We start from the raw sequence: 19,733 nt of genomic DNA on the forward strand, positions 1-19,733 counted from the left end.
TGTTCCTGCTCCTGGAACCTTTATTCCACTCTGGATTCTCATGACTGTAGACTTAGTTCACTTTAGAGTAAAAAAAGAAAAAAAAATGAAAAAGAAACAGTCCTGCTTTGGGTGTCAACTGTCACGGTTGCTAAGCGACACAGCATTAAAAAAATAGACCTGTTTTAATTCACAGCCAAACTTCTTCCGGTCTCCTTATTTTCAAGGACTGCGAAAGTCCAGGTAGACCTTGGATGACGCCGCCAATAAATTCGAACACAGCCTTCTGTCGCTATTGCCAGTGGGTGGGATGTACGTCGTTCTGCGCCGCCACGCTCTCCGGGCTACAAATGGAGCGGACACGGTGACGGGTCGGCCTACTGCGCAGCCGCGTAGCTGTGAGGTAATAACAAAAATGGCGGCGCTCGGCACATCGCGGTGCTTGTTTCAGAGCTTTTCTCGGGTAAAAGATGTGCAGAGGATCAAGAAGACATTTCAGAGGTGTAGTGTTAGAGCGCTCTGTGACAAAACGAGTGAAACTGGTATGTTTCCATTGGTTTCACACCGTAATTGGAGAATAATGGTATTTTTCCAGTGCTGACCTTGTAGCTTGTTGTAGTGGCTTTAACTGGGGAGGCTAAATGTCTATTGTATATGTATATATGTATATTTTATTTTTCTGTAGTTATTTATCTATGCAGTTTTAAATATGTTCAGTCTCTTGCTTACAGCTGCACCGATCCTTTGAACTGACTGGTATTAAAGCAGCCAACTGAAGGCAATTTATGGAAGTGGTTTAAGATAGCAATTCTATTCAGTTTATTTCTATAGCACCAATTCACAACATGTCTTCCAAGATACTTTACAATTCATCCAGTCAGATTGATTCAAAGAATTCTATCTAAGGAAAACCAGTTGATTGCATCGACTCATTGACTCTACAGCAATCCCTCTCACTAAGCATGCTTGTAGCGACAGTGGAGAGGAAAAACTCCCTTTTAACAGGAAGAAAACCTCCAGCAGAACCAGGCTCAGTGTGAGCGGCCATCTGCTGAGGCCGACTGGAGTTCAAAAAGACAGAAGCAGAGAAGCAAAAGGAACTTTTCTAACAGCAAGAAATGCTGTTAGAAAAAAGTGATTTTCTAACCTGAAAGCTAGAATTGTTGTTAACCTTTTGTAGTTACTGCATCTACTGAAACTTGTGTTTGATCTTTGTTCAGCTTGAAGCTCTGAAGCTACTTAGAGATTTCAGGAGATGATCTTTCCCATGCACAGATAATGGAAAGCTCCAGTTCACGGATCAAACTGTGCAGGACATCCTGACCAGGATAACCGGCCTGGACCTGCAGAAGGTTTTCCGACCCGTTAAAGAAGAGCTGAAGCCGCCCACCTATAAGCTAATGACTGATGAACAGCTACAGCAGGTGACCGTTAACCCTTCAGTTCCTAATAAACTCTCTGCATCACACACATCTGATAAGTTCATTATTGTTAATCGGATCCTCCGTGCGTTTGTTCCCAGGCGGTACAGGTTGCTACAGAGGAAGCAAAGAAGCGGCTGCAGATGCCCCCCGTCCTTCCAGAGAGGAAGCCCATCGAGGACGTGCTCGCTGTGGATAAGATCCTGGATGGCATGGACACGGCTAAATACGTTTTCACTGACATCACCTACAACATCCCTCACAGGGTAAGCAAACACCACTGCTCTCCAGTGGGCTGGTGTTCCTTAGTCCTGTTCCACAATACTGCTACGTTTAGACCGCCAGAAGCAGCTAGTTTACATGCATAGTCATTGTTTCTCATGCATCAAGCCGCAGCAAAAGGTTTTTCTGCGCATTTTGAGCAGTGGGGGCAGCGCATCGTGAGCTTCTGAGCATCTGACGCACGTGAAGTTCTTCAGGAATACCAGCTGCTGGAGTTTAAAAAAAATTTGATTAGATTAGATTAAACTTTATTGCCATTATACATGTACAGGTACAAGGCAACAAAATGCAGTTTAGGTCTATTATAAATAATGAATATAATATAAAGATCACTAGTTTTATGAACTAAATTCACAGCTGGATATGTACCGAATATAATATACAGGTGGGTATTACTATAAAAAAAGGTTTTTATAGTTATGTACAATAGCATAATATACAGATGGGTTTTACTATAAAATGAATAAATAAAGTTTGGACAGTAGCTATCTGTCCAAATGTAACTTTTGCTGCTGGATGCGCCACATCAACCAATCAGAGAAGCTGATCTGAGAGCTGGCAGGGAGACAGACAGCACTGCTGATGCAGAGCACAATGATCACTCTTCTAAATCAGTTAATTAACGACTAAATTAACTTAAAGGTTGAAACCTGCCGGTAAAATATGTTCGATTTTATTATTCTGGTGCCCGCAGTTTGGATTATATACGTGAAAAACGCCTCCCAGCCGCTGCAAACAGTAGCAGAAAACCGCAAAGAGGCGACTGGGTCAGAGGCTGCTGTTGAACAGGATTCCCAGTGACAGCGCACCGCTGGTGTACGGAGGCCTAGAGGCTCTGACAGCGAAATAATATTTGAAGGCAGGATGTGATCTGGATGAACTGACTGCACAGATTAAGTTTTCAGGTGGACCTTCTCACTTAAAAACATATTGAAACTATGTTTTATCCACTTATAACGGCAAATATAACAAGGCCGCTCTCTGCCATTGAACACAGGAGCAGCAGAAGCATCAGACGCTTCTGGACACAATTTACTGGACGTCTGAGCTTATTTTTATACTTTATGTTTATTGAATGTGTTTCATTTATCAATCACATACAGAACACAGAACGGAATAACTGTCGACAAGAAGAATTACTTACATTCTGACAAAGATGAACAGATACAGGATGAAAACGGCATACAAATTTACATTTCAATCTTGTGATTTTTGAGCAGCTTTTGAAGTGACAGTACAAGTGTCCTGATTCAGTTATTGTTTTCTAGAAATCTCTTTTTATAAAGATCCGATTGCAGTCTCAGCATAAATGTTAACTTTTTCATTTTGTGGGTTTCATCCACCAGTTCCAGCCATTTCGTTATCGTTGTTGGGTCAGGTTGAAGCCATTTCCGAGTTTTTACTAAAGACTAAAAAAGATGAATGGACTGACTGCATTATTGTGACTGGTTTTATTACTCTTGACAGATTTCTATTTATTCAAAAAGTCTCAATATGAAGGATGGAGTTATCATATAAATAAACCCTTACAATTGTATTGCAATGTAAGTTTGGAGAGATCAGTCTTTTATTACTTTTGTGATATTTAGTGCATGTTCCTCTCTAAACTGACTTGAGTTGAAAATGAGTCTTTTAAAAGGAGTTCAAAATCCAGATTCTAAAGATTTTTAGTAAATATTTGTCACTCATATTCAAACTCTCAGGAACAGCTCAGACTGGACGTCTGATCTTAATGTCAACAAGCATCAGAAATGAAGAAGCAGAAGTTTTTTTTGCTGCTTCCAGTGTTTGCAGTCTGAATGTAGCATTCGTTTAAAGGAATAGTACACCCAAAACATGATTAGCCTTCATTTTCTACTCACCCCCATGCTGAACAACACTCTGGAGTACTTTTTTGATATCTCAAATGCATCTGGAGATCTGGGAGGCTTCTTGCTGTCTGCTGACATTCAAATAATGGAGGTCTATGGCGCCCGAGGCAGAAAGGTCCATAAAAGTCCACAAAAACGTGTCAATATTCCTCCATACTGCTCGTCCAATGTATTCCAAGTGTCCTGAGTGGGTAGCATCCAGAATTTACTCGAAACAAAGTCATTTAGAATGTTTTTAGAGCATAAACAGTAGTGTATAGTATTTCCTGAAAGCGCGCACCTGCGAGTTCACGAGGCTACGGAAGCCGGCAGACCAAACCAGCGCATTCAGCTCGGCAAAGAACTCATGCTCTTCCTCAACACTGAAGTCCTCAGACATTTTTCTTTCGTTGTTTCTTTCTTTGCACAGGTAAACAGCACATTTCTTCTTCTACGCTTGCATTATTGGCAGAGCAGACGCTAAATGCGCACTTTCATCTGGTTTGGTCTGCCGGCTTCCGTAGTGTCCTGAACGCGCTGGCGCGCGCTTTCAGGAAATACTATACACTACTGTTTAGGCTCTAAAAACATTCTAAATGACTTCGTTTCGAGTAAATTCTGGATGCTACCCACTCAGGACACTTGGAATACATTGGACGAGCAGTATGGAGGAATATTGACACGTTTTTTGTGGACTTTTATGGACCTTTCTGCCTCGGGCGCCATAGACCTCCATTATTTGAATGTCAGCAGACAGCAAGAAGCCTCCCAGATCTCCAGATGCATTTGAGATATCAAAAAAGTACTCCAGAGTGTTGTTCAGCATGGGGGTGAGTAGAAAATGAAGGCTAATCATGTTTTGGGTGTACTATTCCTTTAAATAAGCTCCGCCCAGAACCGCTTCCCACCACGCAGCTGGAGCAGCAAAGATGCTTCAGCCTCGTGTCAGAACTAAATTGTACAAGCATAAAAAATGAAGCAGCACATGTGTTTTTGCTGCTCTGAATGTTGCATAAGAACAGATTATACTGATTGTTTTTTTATTCCTTCTGTAGGAGAGGTTCATAGTTGTGCGAGAGCCTGATGGCACTCTGAGGAAGGCGACCTGGGAGGAGAGAGATCGTCTCATTCAGGTTTACTTCCCCAGGCAGGGCCGGAAGCTAACACCGCATCTCCTCTTCAAAGAAGAGAACCTCAAGGTTAGCAGCAGGTTTCATTTATTCATCAAACTCTGGGAAGTTTTTATGGATTCCTTTATCGTCGAAATCAACATTAAAGGAGAATTCCGGTTTTTAACACTTTTAGCCCATTTTCTGTAGTGTCCAGGATGAAATCGAATGATCGACACCAAAATTTTGACAATTGGTCCTGTCTCTGCTTTTTGGCTCATTTAGAATCCACCCCTGGCTGCTTCAGAATGGCTTCCATAGAGCATGTCTGATAATGTCCTTAAAACAACCTTAAACGTTCTTTTTTTTAAATATGCTACTCACCGGGTCGTCAGCGCTGTTCAATGACGTTCCAAAAAAAGTTTCGTGAAGAAAAAACGTTCCTGTAGTGTTTTATTTAGCATTTTGTAAATCCCATTGAGTTCTGTAGGAATAGTCAATATTCCCCTGCCACCGGAAACGGAAATGGGGCCTGTTTACACAGTTGTAGTCTTTTCGCTTCACTCGGTGTACTCCGACGTCGAGAATCAAGAATCCACCTTTCGTATTCCATTTTCAGAGTTTTTTAAAGTGTTTAACAGAGACGTTAGCACCTCGACGTCGGAGTACACAGAGTGAAGCGAAAAAACTACAACTGTGTAAACAGGCCCCATTTCCGTTTCCGGTGGCAGGGGAATATTGACTATTCCTACAGAACTCAATGGGATTTACAAAATGCTACCGTATTTTCAGGACCATAAGGCGCACCGGACTATCGGGCGCGTTTTTTATATACAGGTACATGTCCTCTCAGGTGGATTTTCTCACTTAAAAACATATTAAAACTACTTTATTCCCACTGATCACAGCAAATAAAGCTGCAAGGTGTATTTATTACAAAGTATTATTCAAACCTGGGAACCGGCCGTGAGAGACACATCGCTGATGACACAGGGCTGTGATTACTCCTCTGATACAGTTTATTGACGCATAAATTAACTTAAAACATAGGCAGGATAATAATCTGGATGAACTGACTGCAATGATTACATTTTCAGGTGGACTTTCTCACTTAAAAAGATTTAGATTATTTAGATGAAAAAACACCTGCGGAGGTGAGCCCGGATGCGCCGCGGCCCAGAGGCTGCTGTTGATTTAAGTTTTCAGGTAGAAAAATAGAGCGGGAGCAAAACTGAGTATGATTGTGCTTTATTCAAGTATTTATTACAGAGTATTAATCAAACCCCTCAAAGTCATCATCCTCTGTTTCTGAATTAAACAGCTGCGCTAAATCCGACATGCCAGTTTCCCCTTCTTCTTCGCTGTCAGAGTCACTTTCCTTGCAGCGCGGCTCCTTGGAAATGATGCCTGCTTTTGCGAAAGCTCGAACAACAGTCCCAGCAGAAACGTTAGTCCAAGCATCTACAATCCATCCGCAAACGGTGGCGTAACTTGCCCGGCGCTGCCTTCCACTTTTAGTGAAACTGTGCTCTCTGTCTGTCATCCATCGCTCCCACGCCGCTCGCAGCCTTACTTTGAACGGCCGCTTCACACCGATGTCGAGCAGTGGAAGTTCCTTTGTCAGACCTCCCGGAATAACAGCAAGCACAGCGTTCATTTCTTTGACCTTTTTTTTCAAATCGGCTGTGAGATGGGCACGCATGGAGTCACAAATTAACAGAGATGGTGATGCGTGGAAAAAACCACCTGGTCTCCTTACATACACCTCCCTCAGCCAAGCTTTCATCATCTCCTCGTCCATCCAGCCTTTCTCATTCGCCTTAATAACAACTCCAGCTGGAGTTGAAACGCTGGCCCCACTCGTTCTTTGCTCCACGATCAACCGCTCGAGTCTTTCCTCCAACTCGGGCCACCTCGCCTTATGTCCGCGGAAACTCAGCTGCGTCTTCTTCACCAGTCGGAGTTCGTTTTCCAGCTTCCTCCACTTGCGAACCATCGATTCATTTATATTGAATTCTCTCGCAGCTGCTCGATTTCCATGTTCCTCTGCGTAGCTGATAGCCTTCAGTTTAAACTGGGCTTCATAGGTGTGTCTTTTTGCCATTTCCAGGGTTGTTAAGACCACAATGTTCTGCATAAAGCACATACCTGTTCTTTTATACACAAGCCACGCCCACACTTCCCCCTTTAAGGTTCTCACATACTCATGGTGGTCTCAACAACGTCCGCAGATAGGGCGCACCGCACCATAGGGCGCACCCCACATTTTGAGGGAAAAAAAAGACGTTTAGGTGCGCCTTATAGTCATGAAAATACGGTAAATAAAACACTACAGGAACGTTTTTTCTTTACAAAACTTTTTTTGGAACGTCATTGAACAGCGCTGACGACCCGGTGAGTAGCATATTTAAAAAAAAAGAACGTTTAAGGTTGTTTTAAGGACATTATCGGACATGCACTATGGAAGCCATTCTGAAGCAGCCAGGGGTGGATTCTAAATGACCCAAAAAGCAGAGACAGGACCAATTGTCAAAATTTTGGTGTCGATCATTCGATTTCATCCTGGACACTACAGAAAATGTGCTAAAAGTGTTAAAAACCGGAATTCTCCTTTAATCTTAAATGTTTATTCAAACAAGATTTGTTTTAATGTGCATTTTCCACTGTCCTTACAGCTGCAATTAGCCACCATTACTTTATTCATTTGCTGTCGAGTGTTAATATAATACTAGTACCAATATGTTGGTTAATTGCACGTTTTTGAGATCGTTTCAGGTCCAAAAGAAAAGATTTAAAATCTTAAGAATCAGAGTCAAATCAATTTGAGTCCCAGACCTACTCTTTGTCCATGAACGTTTCTTCTATTTGCATGAAATACAAACCTTTTCTGTCACAGACTGTTTTCTCCCAGGACCGCCATGAGGATGTGTTGGATCTGTGTCTTGTCCAGTTTGAACCGGATTCTTCAGACTACATCAGAGTAAGTCTGCGCTGCTCCTATGGTAGCTTTATTACTGCTAAACTAAAAGCTGTTAAGCTAGATTTTCTTCTTCTCTAAGCTTATTTCATGCATTTTTTTCAGTCGTTTAGTCTGACGTAGGGGTGGGTATTGCCAAAGAAGTCACGATTCGATTCTATCACGATGCATCACGATACTTGAATTATTGCGATGCATTGCAGTATTTTCACTGAACACTGTTATAAAAAAAAATACAGCCATTACCAGTGGCTGACTGGCTGAGTATGATCTGGATAATGTCTTCAATTGATACATTAAACAACTGCATTCATACATAGCTGTATTTATTAGGGGTGGAACGGTTCACAAAATCCACGGTTCGGTTCGGTATATGTTGATTGTTATCCAGAAATCCCATAAAAATTAATGAAAAAAATAAAATAAAATTTATGAATTGTAATTACTTTCAATGATCCGCGGAAACCATGGATCATTTCCGCATGTTTTGCTGCTTTGAATTTAATCATCTGGCGCATGCCCTCTACGATCTCCAAGGAACTCAGAGCGGAGGGGACGGAGCCACAGTGGAGGCTGTAGGCTTTGCTTTGTGCAGCCGGTCTGGAGCGCTGACGGAGTATGAGGGATTTTGTGGTTAGCATGACATGTTGGTCATGTTGCTGTTAATATAAACAAAACGTGTTGCACAATGCTTGCACACTGTTGCACTTTTATCCACAGCTTTCTTTCCGCCGTCATCGTAGGTCACTCTAAATGCAAAGTGGTCCCATACAGCAGACCTATAAAGTGCTGCTGGCGCGTCTTCCAACTCCTGTTCTTTCCCACTCGCCATACCCACACAATTCTCCACAACAACTGATTTTTTTCTGCTACACCCGGCTACGCTGCTTCGCTTCTTCTTCTTCTTGTTTACTACTGGTGGTTGGCTTTGGTCGCAGTACCGCCACCTTCTGCTCTGGAGTGGAAACGCTTCGCCTATGAGAAAAAGGAGCAGTGCATGAACCGAACGCAACACGCGCGAACCGAACCGAGACAGTCGAACCGAACGGTTCGGAGGGTTTTCATAAACCGTTTCATCCCTAGTATTTATTGAAATTACTTTTGGAGGTATTGCCATGAAAACAAATATTACTATTCCTGGATGGGAAACATTGACAAAAAGTCCTTAGGATTTATAAAACTAAAAATAACAAAATAAGGATTATCATGGCCTCAGAGGTCCTTTAACTCAATGAAATGAAAACATTTTGGAAGTAGCTGCCATTCAATATCCTTCCATAAACACAAGAGGACAAACTGAGACAAAAAAGTGCTCCAGTGTGCTGATCATTTTTTTTTAACCCACGGTTCTCCACCACACTATACGGTCGCAAATCCTGGCAAATGAACCCGGTGATGGACCCGGTAGATGTTGGGGCTAGCTTGCAATCGAAGGTTTTTTGTTTAAGCACATTTTGCGGCGCTGGCGGCTCTTGATTTTCTGGATGGCGCCTCTGCATGTGTGTTTTTAGGTTCATTGTGTTCCCACAGTATTTAATTCTGGTGTAGCAGTGTTTGCAAATTGCGTGCATCATATCAACTTCATTTTTACCTTTTGTTTTTAAAACCGAAATGCTTCCAAACATCGGATTTGAAATGCGATGGATCCGGACGAAGTTTCTCATTCTCCTCCATGTTTTGTTTTTGAATGACTCGGTGCAGTATCCCGCGGCCGGAAATGCTTGTGACACAAAGCAGCGTGCGTCAACACATCCGCAGCGACATCTGCTGGATTCATGCAATTTTATTTATTCATTTTTTAAAATGAAAATTTATTTATTTTATTTATTTTCGTATGGTTTTAAATAAAGCATTTTAAATACCACGATAATCACATTTAATGAATTTTAATAAATTTGATGACCCCCGGAAAGCCTGTTCTCCTTGATGACTGTTTTTTCCAGGATTTTTTCCATTTTTTTTTATTTTTTTTGTCCAGCTGGAAAAACCTTAATGAGGGAATCAATTTCTATAAACCAGGGGGGGTTTGGGGGCAGGAATAGCAGCAGAAATTAAAGAAAAACAAAGCCAAAAATAAAGTGTTTTCTAAATGCTACGTGGCAAGAATAAGCTGGACTACTTAATGTATTTGGCTGCTATGTTGCTGCTGTTCTGTGTGCATAAAAGCTGTGTTTAAACAAGGTCGCTAAGTTTTGTGACCAATAGTAATTCATTCATCTATATTTGTATTAGAAACTGTAACAATGAGCCATTGTTACCTGTATATTGGCCAAAGTAGCAGCTAAACACAGGATCTGGTTTTCTACAGTGGTTTATTTTTGTTGTTTTGGGTGAAGTGGATTTGTTTGGGTCGTGGTTCTTTGGTTAGCCGCATCTTGTTTTCATTTTTGTAAAAAGGTAAATTGATTTCACTTTACAATATTTTGTTTTTGTTTATTTATAAAAGGGACATTCACGGCTTAAAGATTTAAAATATAGTGAAATACTCACCCCTGCTGTTTCACTCTCCAAGCAGGTGTGTACAGGACTGTACCACTGGATAATTGAAGAGGGGGGAGGTTGATCTGATGTATGGTGTTTTCTTTATTGAGTTTGAGTATTTGTTTGGATTGAATTAAAATATTTGTTTCTGTATTTATTGGTAAGTATTTCTTAAGTAGTTGTTTGTTTAAACCAAAATTTCCTTTTCTTCTTATTTTGAAGCGGAACAGCCTTTTAAAAATGGTTTCTTCCAATTTAGTTCCTTCTCTATATAAGAGACATGTCTGCCATTGTTCTTGGTTGGTGTGGTTTGGTTGATGTCCTGCACAAGAAGAAATTAAAGTTTTGTCAGCTGAAAACTCTACAAAGAATGTTCTTCTTGCAACCAGTTTGGGTCCCACCTCCAAGACTGCTTGGCCTCCTGACAAGCGTGCGACAGAAAAAAAACTTAATTAATGATATAAATTCTTAATTTGTGTCACTTTGTTTATTCTCATAAAGATTTCTCCTTATGCAGCCCAGTGGATTTAGTGAGTTCACTTTTCAATGGAACTATCCCAGTTATGATCTATTAACAGGACATTCTTCCACTTGTCTAGAAGAAACTTGTTTTCTTTCTGGAAGAAACTCAACTCTGGTATAAAAGTAACATTTTTGCAGAGAAAAGGTTTTTATATTTTAGATATTAACGATATTAGATGCTGCAAAATACTACCCACCTCCAGCCTCTTTGAAAATGATGGTGCGCTGTAGCTGTGGGTTGAGGGTCGGTGGAGGTCCTGTTAAGGGAGCATCACTCAAAAATTATGTACTTCTGCTTTAAATTGGACGTATGTCGATTTCTGTCAGTTTTTGGCTTCTTGGACGGGCTGAACTGAAACTGTATTACCCTCCGGGGATTAATCAAGTACAGGTGCTGGTCATAAAATTAGAATATCATGAAAAAGTAGATTGATTTCAGTAATTCCATTTAAAAAGTGAAACTTGTATATTATATTCATACATTACATACAAACTCATATATTTCAGATGTTTATTTTGTTTAATTTTGATGATTACAAATGACAACAAATGAAAATCTCAAATTCATCATATCAGAAAATTAGAATATTACTGAAGACCAATAAAAACAAAGGATTTATAGAAATGTTGGCCAACTGAAAAGTATGAACATGAAAAGTATGAGCATGTACAGCACTCAGTATTTAGTTGGGCCTCCTTTGGCCTGTATTACTGCAGCAATGCGGCGTGGCATGGAGTCGATCAGTCTGTGGCACTGCTCAGGTGTTATGATAGCCCAGGTTGCTCTAATAGTGGCTTTTAGCTCTTCTGAATTGTTGGGTCTGGTGTATTGCATCTTCTTCTTCACAATACCCCATAGATTTTCTATGGGGTTAAGGTCAGGAGAGTTTGCTGGCCAATTAAGAACAGGGATACCATGGTCCTTCAACCAGGTACTGGTAGCTTTGGCACTGTGTGCAGGTGCCAAGTCCTGTTGGAAAATGAAATCTGCATCTCCAAAAAGTTGGTCAGCTGCAGGAAGCATGAAGTGCTCTAAAACTTCCTGCTATGTGGCTGCGTTGACCCTGGACCTCAGAAAACACAATGGACCAACACCAGCAGATGACATGGCACCCCAAACCATCACTGACTGTGGAAACTTTACACTGGACTTCAAGCAACGTGGATGAAGTGCCTCTCTTCTTTTCCTCCAGACTCTGGGACCTTGATTTCCAAAGGAAATGCAAAATTTACTTTCATCAGAGAACATGACTTTGGACCACTCACCAGCAGTCCAGTCCTGTTTCTCTTTAGCCCAGGCAAGACGCTTCTGACGCTGTCTGTGGTTCAAGAGTGGCTTGACACAAGGAATGCGACAGCAGAAACCCATGTCTTTCATACGTCTGTGTGTGGTGGTTCTTGAAGCACTCACTCCAGCTGCAGTCCACTCTTTGTGAATCTCCCCCACATTTTTGAAGGGGTTTTGTTTCACAATCCTCTCCAGGGTGCGGTTATCTCTCTTGCTTGTACACTTTTTTCGACCACATCTTTTCCTTCCCTTCGCCTCTCTATTAATGTGCTTGGACACTGAGCTCTGTGAACAGCCAGCCTCTTTAGCGATGACCTTTTGTGTCTTGCCCTCCTTGTGCAAGGTGTCGATGGTCGTCTTTTGGACAACTGTCAAGTCAGCAGTCTTCCCCATGATTGTGTAGCCTATAGAACTAGACTGAAAGACCATTTAAAGGCTTTTGCAGGTGGTTTGAGTTAATTAGCTGATTAGAGTGTGGCACCAGGGGCCATCAATTTTGAACCTTTTCACAATATTCTAATTTTCTGATATGATGAATTTGAGATTTTCATTTGTTGTCATTTGTAATCATCAAAATTAAACAAAATAAACATCTGAAATATATGAGTTTGTATGTAATGTATGAATATAATATACAAGTTTCACTTTTTAAATGGAATTACTGAAATCAATCTACTTTTTCATGATATTCTAATTTTATGACCAGCACCTGTATAATTGAATTGAACTGAATATAGTGCAGCTCTGGCTGTGTTCTCCGTCTAAAACAGTTAATCCAACCAGTGTTTGGTTTTAAATGGATTTTCTCGGTCTAGCACTAATCATTATGACTCCTGACTTCCTGTTTTTGTTCAGGTGCATGAGGCTACATATGAGGACCTGGAAAGAAACAACAAATACGATCTTCTAAGATCCACCAGGCACTTTGGAGGCATGGTTTGGTACCTGGTCAACGCTCGTAGAGCAGACGGACTCATGGTGGACATGCTGAGGAGAGAGCTGTGGGTTTCCGCCTCCCGTCTTTTCAAAATGTTGCCTGTAAAAAAAGATGTTAGACCTGAAGAGGAGCAGCACTAAGTCCCTGTGTCTGTCTGCAGGCTGCAGGACGCCATCAGCCTTGTGTCTCTGTTCCACATGGTCCATCCTCACAGCGAGTCGGCTCAGGAAGCAGCCGCCCAACGAGCTACCGGCACCGACCTCTTGAAGGTGATGAAATATTGTTTATACACTAGTATTTTCAATACAAAGTAATAATGTTCCAATTAATTATTAAAATTAAAAGTAAATAATAAAACATTTATATATCCATCTAATATAATAATAATTATTTCAAATTAATTAAACTTATAAATTGTAAAGTATTTGGAAGTATGTTTATTTATATCTGAATAAGTAAAGATTGAATTGGGTTTCTGCATTTTTAGGGGATTCTCTGTTCAGTTGCATTGATATCATTGGTGTCAGGAGCTAATGTGTGTTTTGCACACCAGCTTCAATATCCTGCTTTTATTTATTTTATCATCTTTTTATTCTTATTTTTTTACTTTATTATATTGTGTAGTTGGATGAATGTATGTATGTGTATACATACATGTGTATGTGTGTATGTATATATATATATATATATATATATATTATATATATATATATATAATATAGGGGATGGGACGATTTATGAAAACCGTCCGAACTGTTCGGTTCAACTGTCTCGATTCGCGTGTGTTGCGTTCGGTTCATGCGCTGCTCCTTTTTCTCATAGGTGAAGCGTTTACACTCCAGAGCAGAAGGTGGCGGTACTGCGACCAAAGCCAACCACCAGTAGTAAACAAGAAGAAGAAGAAGCGAAGCAGCGTAGCCGGGTGTAGCAGAAAAAAATCAGTTGTTGTGTAGAATTGTGTGGGTATGGCAAGTGGTAAAAGAACAGGAGTTGGAAGACGGGCCAGCAGCACTTTATAGGTCTGCTGTATGGGACCACTTTGCATTTAGAGTGACCTACGATGACGGCGGAAAGAAAGCTGTGGATAAAAGTGCAACACTGTGCAAGCATTGTGCAACACGTTTTGTTTATGCTAACAGCAACATGTCATGCTAACCCCGAAATACTCCGTCAGCAACCCCCGCTCCGCCCTGCTTTGACCGGTTGCTCAAAGCAAAGCCTACAGCCTCCACTGTGGCTCCCGTCCGCTCCCCTCTGAGTCCCTTGATGGTAGAGGGCATGCGCGAGATGATTAAATTCAAAGCAGCAAAACATACGGAAATGATCCAGGGTTTCCGCGGAGCATTTAAAATAATTACAATCCATTATTTTTTGGGGGATTTTTTCATTAATTTCATAAATTTTTATGGGATTTCGGTGTAACAATCAACATGTATCGAACCGGACCGAACCGTGGATTTTGTGAATCGTTCCACCCCTAATATATATATATATATATATGTGTGTGTATATATAACTGTAACTGGAGCGTGTAACAAAAGCAATTTCCCTCTGGGATTATTAAAGTATTTCTGATTCTGCAGTTTGATCCTGATGCATTTATGCATGTAGCTTCGCCTCAGAAAAGATGGTTACAGGTTTATAAATGCTTTAAAAACGGAGATTGCTTATTTTTATCTTCATTAGGAAGATTTTACAGCAAATCACATTAAAATTGGGAGATTTGGATAATCAAAAGTTTAAGCAGATGAAAACAAGATTGATTTATATTTAGTTTTAATGAAATTCTAACCAATGTGGTGGACAGGTTTAGCACCAATAGTTGCTTAAAGTTAGTGTTGCTTTAAAGCTGTCACTAATTTGGTTTAAAATTTTCCAAAACTGCTGATTTCTGGGTCTTATAACGGTTGGACTGACCTCTAGATCGCTCGTTGCATCTGGTCGTTCACAGAAGAGACTACCGTATTTTCACGACCATAAGGCGCACCGGACTAAAAGGCGCACTCTCAGTTATGTGTCCCATTTCTGTATTTAACACACACATAAGGCGCACCGGACTATAGGGCGCGTTTTTTATATACAGGTACATGTCCTCTACTACCTTTAAATACCTCTACTGCGTATTTAAAAATACAGCGGGGGCAAAACTGAGTATGATTGTGCTTTATTCATGTATTTATTACAAAGTATTAATCAAACCTGGCAGCTGGCCGTGAGACAGACACATCGCAGATGACACAGCGCTGTGGTCACTCCTAAATTAACTTAAAATCCTGAAACCTGCTGACGGAATATGTTCGCTTTTATTGCCGGTATCCTGGTGCCTGCAGCTAAAATTATTTAGATGAAAAACACCTGCCAGCAGCCGCGGTGAACCCCAGGCTGCCCAGCCTACAGGCTGCTGATGAAGAGATTTCTGCTGTCAGCGCACCGCTGGTATGTGGGGGTCTGAGCGCCTCCGCCAGAAATAGATAATCTGGATGAACTGACTGCAATTATTAAGTTTTCAGGTGGACTTTCTCACTTAAAAACATATTAAAACTACTTTATTCCCACTGATCACAGCAAATATAGCTGCAAGATTTAGATTATTTAGATGAAAAAACACCTGCCAGCCACCGCGATGAAGAGGAGGAGACGCGCCGGGGATGCTGTTGAATTAAGTTTTCAGGTAGAAAAATAGAGCGGGAGCAAAACTGAGTATGATTGTGCTTTATTCATGTATTTATTACAAAGTATTAATCAAACCCATCAAAGTCATCATCCTCTGTTTCTGAATAAAACAGCTGCGCTAAATCAGACATGCCAGTTTCCCCTTCTTCGCTGTCAGAGTCACTTTCCGTGCAGCGCAGCTCCTCAGAAATAATGCCGGCTTTTGCGAAAGCTTGAACAACAGAGCCAGCAGACACTTTAGTCCAAGCATCAACAATCCATCCGCAAACTGTGGCGTAATCTGCCCGGCGCTGCCTTCTTATCCTGAAACTGTGGTCTCCGTCGGTCATCCATCGCTCCCACGCCGCTCGCAGCCTTACTTTGAACGGCTGCTTCACACCGATGTCGAGCGGTTGAAGCTCCTTTGTCAGACCCCCCGGGATAACGGCGAGCACAGCGTTCATTTGATTCACCTTTTTTTCACATCGGCTGTGAGATGGGCACGCAGCGATGGTGATGCGTGGAAAAAACCACCTAGTCTTCTCACATACACCTGCCTCAGCCACGCATCCATCCAGCCTTTTCCATTTGCGTTAATATCATATTTCATCAGAGCGATGTGTCTGTCTCGCTGGCAGCTCCCAGATCAGCTTCTCTGATTGGTTGATGCGGCGCGTCCAGCAGCAAAACTTCAATTTTTCCATCTCGAGCAGCAGAAGCGCGGCGCTTCAGATGCTTAAACGCTCCCGACGTGCTGCACCAAAATGCGCTGCGGGACCTTTTGCTGCACCTATATGCGCGTCAACCATTGACTTTGCATGTAAACTCGCTGCTTCTGCTGCACCTGCTGGGTCCGGTTCACACCGATGTCGAGCAGCGTTAATTTGTTTCCCCATGTTTTTCACATCAGCTGTGAGATGGGCACGCATGGAGTTACATATTAACAGCGATGGTGAGGGGTGGAAAAAAAACACCTGGTCTCCTTACATTCAGCCACTCTTTCATCATCTCCTCAATGAGGTGGTCTCAAAAGTCGCAGTTACAACACACATAGGGCGCACCGCACCATAGGGCGCACCGCACATTTTGAGGGGAAAAAAAGACGTTTAAGTGCGCCTTATAGTCGTGAAAATACGGTAAAAGAAACACCTGGACGTATTTTTAGTCAGAGAATAAATGGTTGTGTCGTTCTGTATGAAACTAATGCTAACCTGTGTTTGTTGCTGCAGATCTATGCCCAGAAGGAATCTCAGAGGTCGGGCTACATCGAGCTGGCTCTGCAGGCGTTTGAAGAGAAATCTGCTGAAGGCTCATCTGCCTAAAATCCCAGCATCCAAACACCTGAACTTCTGATTGGGAAAGAAATTTACTAACAACCTGAGCTGAAGACCGTGCTGTTTTTTTTCCCTCCATCTGGGTCCAAACGCTTCAAACCCAAACATCCAATCTGCAGGCAGGATTTTAGAACCTGGTTTCATCTGTAAAGACTTTTGTTCGTGTTTGTTTGGGATCTAAATCACTGAACTGAAACAGATGTAACAGCAAAATAAAATCTATATGTGAGCGAAAGGATTGGCTTTGTTTTAAAAAACATGTGAAAGAAAAATATTCCCTTCAATATAAGAAAGTTTCCCAATTATTCCAGATAATAGTTCTCACTTTCTGAACCAAATAATATAATTGTGTCGGATAGTAGAGGCAGTAAAACCTCTTTAGGTTCAGCTTTGGAAGTCTGTCCAGAATTAAAATAAGTGTTTAAAGCTCAATGATTCTCATACAAAATACACAAATTTAAATTTAGATGACAAAAACTCTTTGGTTGGATATATTTCATTCATTATTTTGAATTGCATCTATAATCCTAAAATAGGATTCAAAAGAACTTTTAAAGTGGTTATCAGTTTGTGAACTGAATTATTTTATTTGATCAGCTATTGAAGCATCATCTCAATAAAACTGGGAGTTGGACAGTAAAATAAAACATCTCTTTTTCAATCTTTGAATTCTGTTACATTATGAGACAAGCTACTGATCTTCTATCCACTTGCTTTTCTTTTGAAAGCTTACACCTTTACGGAAGAGGATTAGGGCAACTGGGAAAAATATATATATATCTATATATATATATATCTATATATATATAGATATATATATATATCTATAGATAGATAGATAGATAAATATATAGACCAAACACCATATTTGACATTTCTAAATGAATTTTGGTCACTTTCACCTGGGCCATCTTTTAGAAACTTTTATGAAAAAAATTTTTTGTTTATCATTTAATTGATTTTTAAACTAATCAATCTCGGAGAAGAAAATAAAAGATGCAGCTTTGTATATTTCTTTTTTATCTTATATGGTATTTTTTTTAAATAATAAAAAAAAAACTTTTCTTTTTTCTTTTTCTTTTTGCGCCATCTCCTGGTCAGACCCTGTAATTCAGTGAAAGGGTGGAGGTAGAGTAAAAAAATATGCAAGAGAGGGTCACTCCATTGACTGGAAGTTGGAGGGGATTGAGCCATTTTTAATTGGCTGCTACTGTACCAAACACTTTCAAGTAGAAATTGGGACACAGTAGCTTCCACAGATGCCGTATTTAACACCTGAAATCTGGCTGGGCATGTATGTTCTTGTCAGCAGAGCAGCTTCTCAATCACTTTTAATAAGCAGCTCCAAACAATTTATCAGTCCTGAAAAATATGAAAAGACCAAGAAAAACAATTAAATAAAGCAAAAACCAGGTCAAACTGTTCCTTTGATGCTCCAGAATAAACTCCCGCCTTCCTAAAATGTAGGTGAGGTTTTCCCTTCCTTCTCCGCCCCCTCATCCAGGTTCCCCACCATCTCAGGGCTTCCTGAGGCGGTCGCCAGCAGCAGTAATCCACCATAATCCACATCTTGGTGCAGACACTCCTGAGCCAGGCTAAAATGGCCCTTTGAAGTGGCCACTTCGGCCAACTGCTTCCATTTAGCCTCTGACTGACGGCCAAACATGCAGAGCAGCCAAGGAGAGGATTATCACTGGAGGAAAGCCTTAAAACTAGAGAGAAATACTCTGAAGAGGACACCTTCAGAGCTGGGATTCTACCTACAGAAGGAAAAAAGTTGTTTTCAAGGCAGTTAAAGAAAATTAGAATTTCAAATTAATTTAGATTTATATCATTATATTGTTATCAAAAGTTCCTTAAAATACATAATTTTGGTGAGCCTGACAGAACAGCTGTTTTAAATAGATTTATTTAATAAATCAACTGAGTCAGCAGAGGGAATTTTGGGTGTTCAGATGTTCCATAGTTTAGGAGCCACGAACTAAGAGGCCCGAAATATGGAGGACCAGGAGAGCAACTAAGAGAGATAAAAAAAAGCATTTCATATTCAACATTTAAATAATAGAATTAGAGATCTTATTTGAGTAGCATCTTATAATTGAACATTTAAATTACATTAGTACAATGGAAAAAACAATCTAGAAATAAGTAAAAATGTCTTCAATTCAATGCATTTACCCTAAATTTGAGTAAACAATAAAGTAAACAATAGTATAGTCAAGTGTACTTGACTATACTATTGTTTACTTTATTGTTTACTAAGGTATACTTTAAGTATACTTTAGTAAACTTTAAAATGTCCCAATTTAGTTTGAACAAGTATTACTTTAGACGTATCTTTGATACATGAAAATAATAGATAAATTATTGCCCAAAAAAATCTCTATATATGTAAGAAAATAAGCAATCAAAAATCAACCTTATTTTTGCTACTACAAAGTCTGTCTCAGAGAAATTTACTCTATTTCCTTATCTGTGTCAATCTGGCCCAAAGAGGCACACTCACACACATACACACGTGTGTGTGTGTGTGGCCATGTCTTTAATACCTGGTGGGGACAATTTCCTAGGAATATGCTACATTTTAGGGACTCGTAGGTACTTGTGGGGACCAACAACTGGTCCCCATAAGGAAAGTTTCTCTTCTTGGGGTGGGGGTTAGGTTTAGGACTAAGGTGTGAATTGAGTTAAGGTTAGGTTTAGGGATAGGTATGTGTCGGTAATGGTAAGGGTTGGGGCAAGGGTCAGGGTTAGGCCATATAAATTAGTGGGAAATCAATGGAAGGTCCCCACAAGGATATTGTGACACAACACCCAGCTTTGTTTTCATGACATATGGGGACATTTCATTGACTTGCATTCATTTTATATGGCCTAACCCAGACCCTTACCCTAACACTA

The 19,733-nt window shown here is 40.6% G+C and overlaps 1 protein-coding gene across 1 annotated transcript; it reads left to right on the plus strand.

The window, feature by feature from the left end:
• The first annotated feature begins 362 nt into the window (after positions 1-362).
• On the plus strand, positions 363-17,062 carry mrps22 (mitochondrial ribosomal protein S22). Its single transcript, XM_038302329.1, has 8 exons — positions 363-521; positions 1,255-1,403; positions 1,502-1,666; positions 4,588-4,731; positions 7,538-7,621; positions 12,765-12,910; positions 13,007-13,115; positions 16,728-17,062. Exons 1-8 carry the CDS (start codon positions 395-397, stop codon positions 16,818-16,820), a joined length of 1,017 nt encoding a protein of 338 aa, XP_038158257.1. The 5' UTR covers positions 363-394; the 3' UTR covers positions 16,821-17,062.
• Positions 17,063-19,733: the final 2,671 nt, after the last annotated feature.

Source organism: Cyprinodon tularosa, unplaced genomic scaffold, assembly GCF_016077235.1.
Source record: "Cyprinodon tularosa strain WSP-4 unplaced genomic scaffold, ASM1607723v1 ctg487, whole genome shotgun sequence".
Lineage (NCBI taxonomy): Eukaryota > Metazoa > Chordata > Actinopteri > Cyprinodontiformes > Cyprinodontidae > Cyprinodon > Cyprinodon tularosa.